The following is a 1,529-nucleotide window of genomic DNA, read 5'->3' on the forward strand; positions in this document are numbered from 1 at the left end:
GTATAAGATGACCCCCCACTTGGAGGCATATTTTTCAGGGCCAAAAAATCGTCTTATACGCCGGCAAATACGGTAAAGCAATTTAGATGGTCACTGAAATTCATATTATTTCATTCCTGCTGTGCAATGGGTTTTGTGGCCAAAGGCAGACTTTAACTGTATCCCTTGGATTCTCTCCTGAATTTAGTATCTGGTGTATAATATGTCACTTTCGAAAGCTTTCCATATTTCCTATTTCAATAGGATTTACGTTATATGAGTTTGCTGATGATTAGTGAGCTTTGACATCTACGTGAAGGCTTTACTATACTAACAGCAGTTCCTCCTGTATGAGTTTGCTGATGGAAGGAAGATATGCATTAATTGGGAAGAGTTTACCACATTCACCACATCTACAGGGTCTCTATCCTGTACAAAATGCTCAAGGAGTTTTGACTTTTGGGGGAATGTTCTCACTATCAAGACATTCCTGAAATCTTTATTTTTATGCACACAGAATTGAGATTTTTCTTGGTTTTCCTGCATTTGCCTCAATGGTAGGATCCCTCTCCTGAATGAATACCCTAATTGATATTGGGTTGTTGTAAAAGTCATGATGCATTTTTGCAATGAAAAACACAGAAAAAATACGTCATGTCTTTTCCAACAACCCAATATGACTGGAAAAAAATTATTCCTTACTTTCACCACATCCACAGGTGTTGCCTCCTAAGTGCACAGCCTCTGACTCTCAAATGAAGCCTTTTGACGATCACTACATTTATGTTTCTCCTTTGGTAAGATCCCAATGGTATAACGAGGGGAATGTCTTCAAATGGAAGGGTTACAATTTTCTTTGCATCTATAAGGTTTCTTTTGTATAGGAGTTCCAGAAAAGTCTATTCTAAACACAGCATTTATGGCATTTCTATTCTGTTTGAGTCTATGAACAGATATGACTAATCAAAAAAGCCTTCTCACATTCCCATTGAGGATTTCCCTCCGTGCTGAGTTTGCTGATGATTAATAAGAGCTGATTTCCGAAAGAAGGCTTTTTGACATTCATTGCATCCATAGGGCCTCTCTCCTGTGTGAGTTCTCCGGTGACTAATGAGAGTTGACAAAGTGGCAAATGCTTTCTTACAATCACAGCATTCGTAGGGTTTCTCTCCTGTATGAATTCTCTGGTGTACAGTGAGATAGGATTTAGCTGTGAAAGATTTATCACATACACTGCATTTGAAGGGTTTCTCTCCTGAATGGGTTCTCTGATGTATAGTGAGAGTTGACTTACAGGACAAAACCTTCCCACATTCACTGCACTCATAGGATTTCACTTTTGCGTGACAATTTTGCAGATGGTTAGTGAGGCCTGACTTCTGAATGAAAGCTTGTTGACATTGATTACAACCATAAGGTCTCTCTCCCGTGTGAATTCGCTGATGAATCATGAGATGTGCCTTAGTAGAGAAGGCTTTCTCACAATTCAAGCATTCATAGGGTTTTTCTCCCGTATGAACTCTCTGGTGTACAATGAGATGGGCTTTTGA

General features: G+C 39.2%; 2 protein-coding genes across 2 annotated transcripts in view; both read right to left on the reverse strand.

Annotated features, from left to right (window-relative positions):
• LOC109377411 (zinc finger protein 605-like) overlaps window positions 1-1,529 on the reverse strand; it is an 84,497-nt gene that overhangs the window by 67,047 nt on the left and 15,921 nt on the right.
• The window catches only part of LOC109377405 (zinc finger protein 182-like), a 4,616-nt gene continuing 4,043 nt past the window's right edge, over window positions 957-1,529 (reverse strand). Inside the window, exon 3 of the mRNA XM_019633733.1 lies at window positions 957-1,522. Within this exon, the coding sequence (XP_019489278.1) occupies window positions 957-1,522 (566 nt within the window). The remainder of the gene's footprint in view (window positions 1,523-1,529) is intronic.

This window comes from Hipposideros armiger, unplaced genomic scaffold (genome assembly GCF_001890085.2).
Source record: "Hipposideros armiger isolate ML-2016 unplaced genomic scaffold, ASM189008v1 scaffold_1393, whole genome shotgun sequence".
NCBI lineage: Eukaryota > Metazoa > Chordata > Mammalia > Chiroptera > Hipposideridae > Hipposideros > Hipposideros armiger.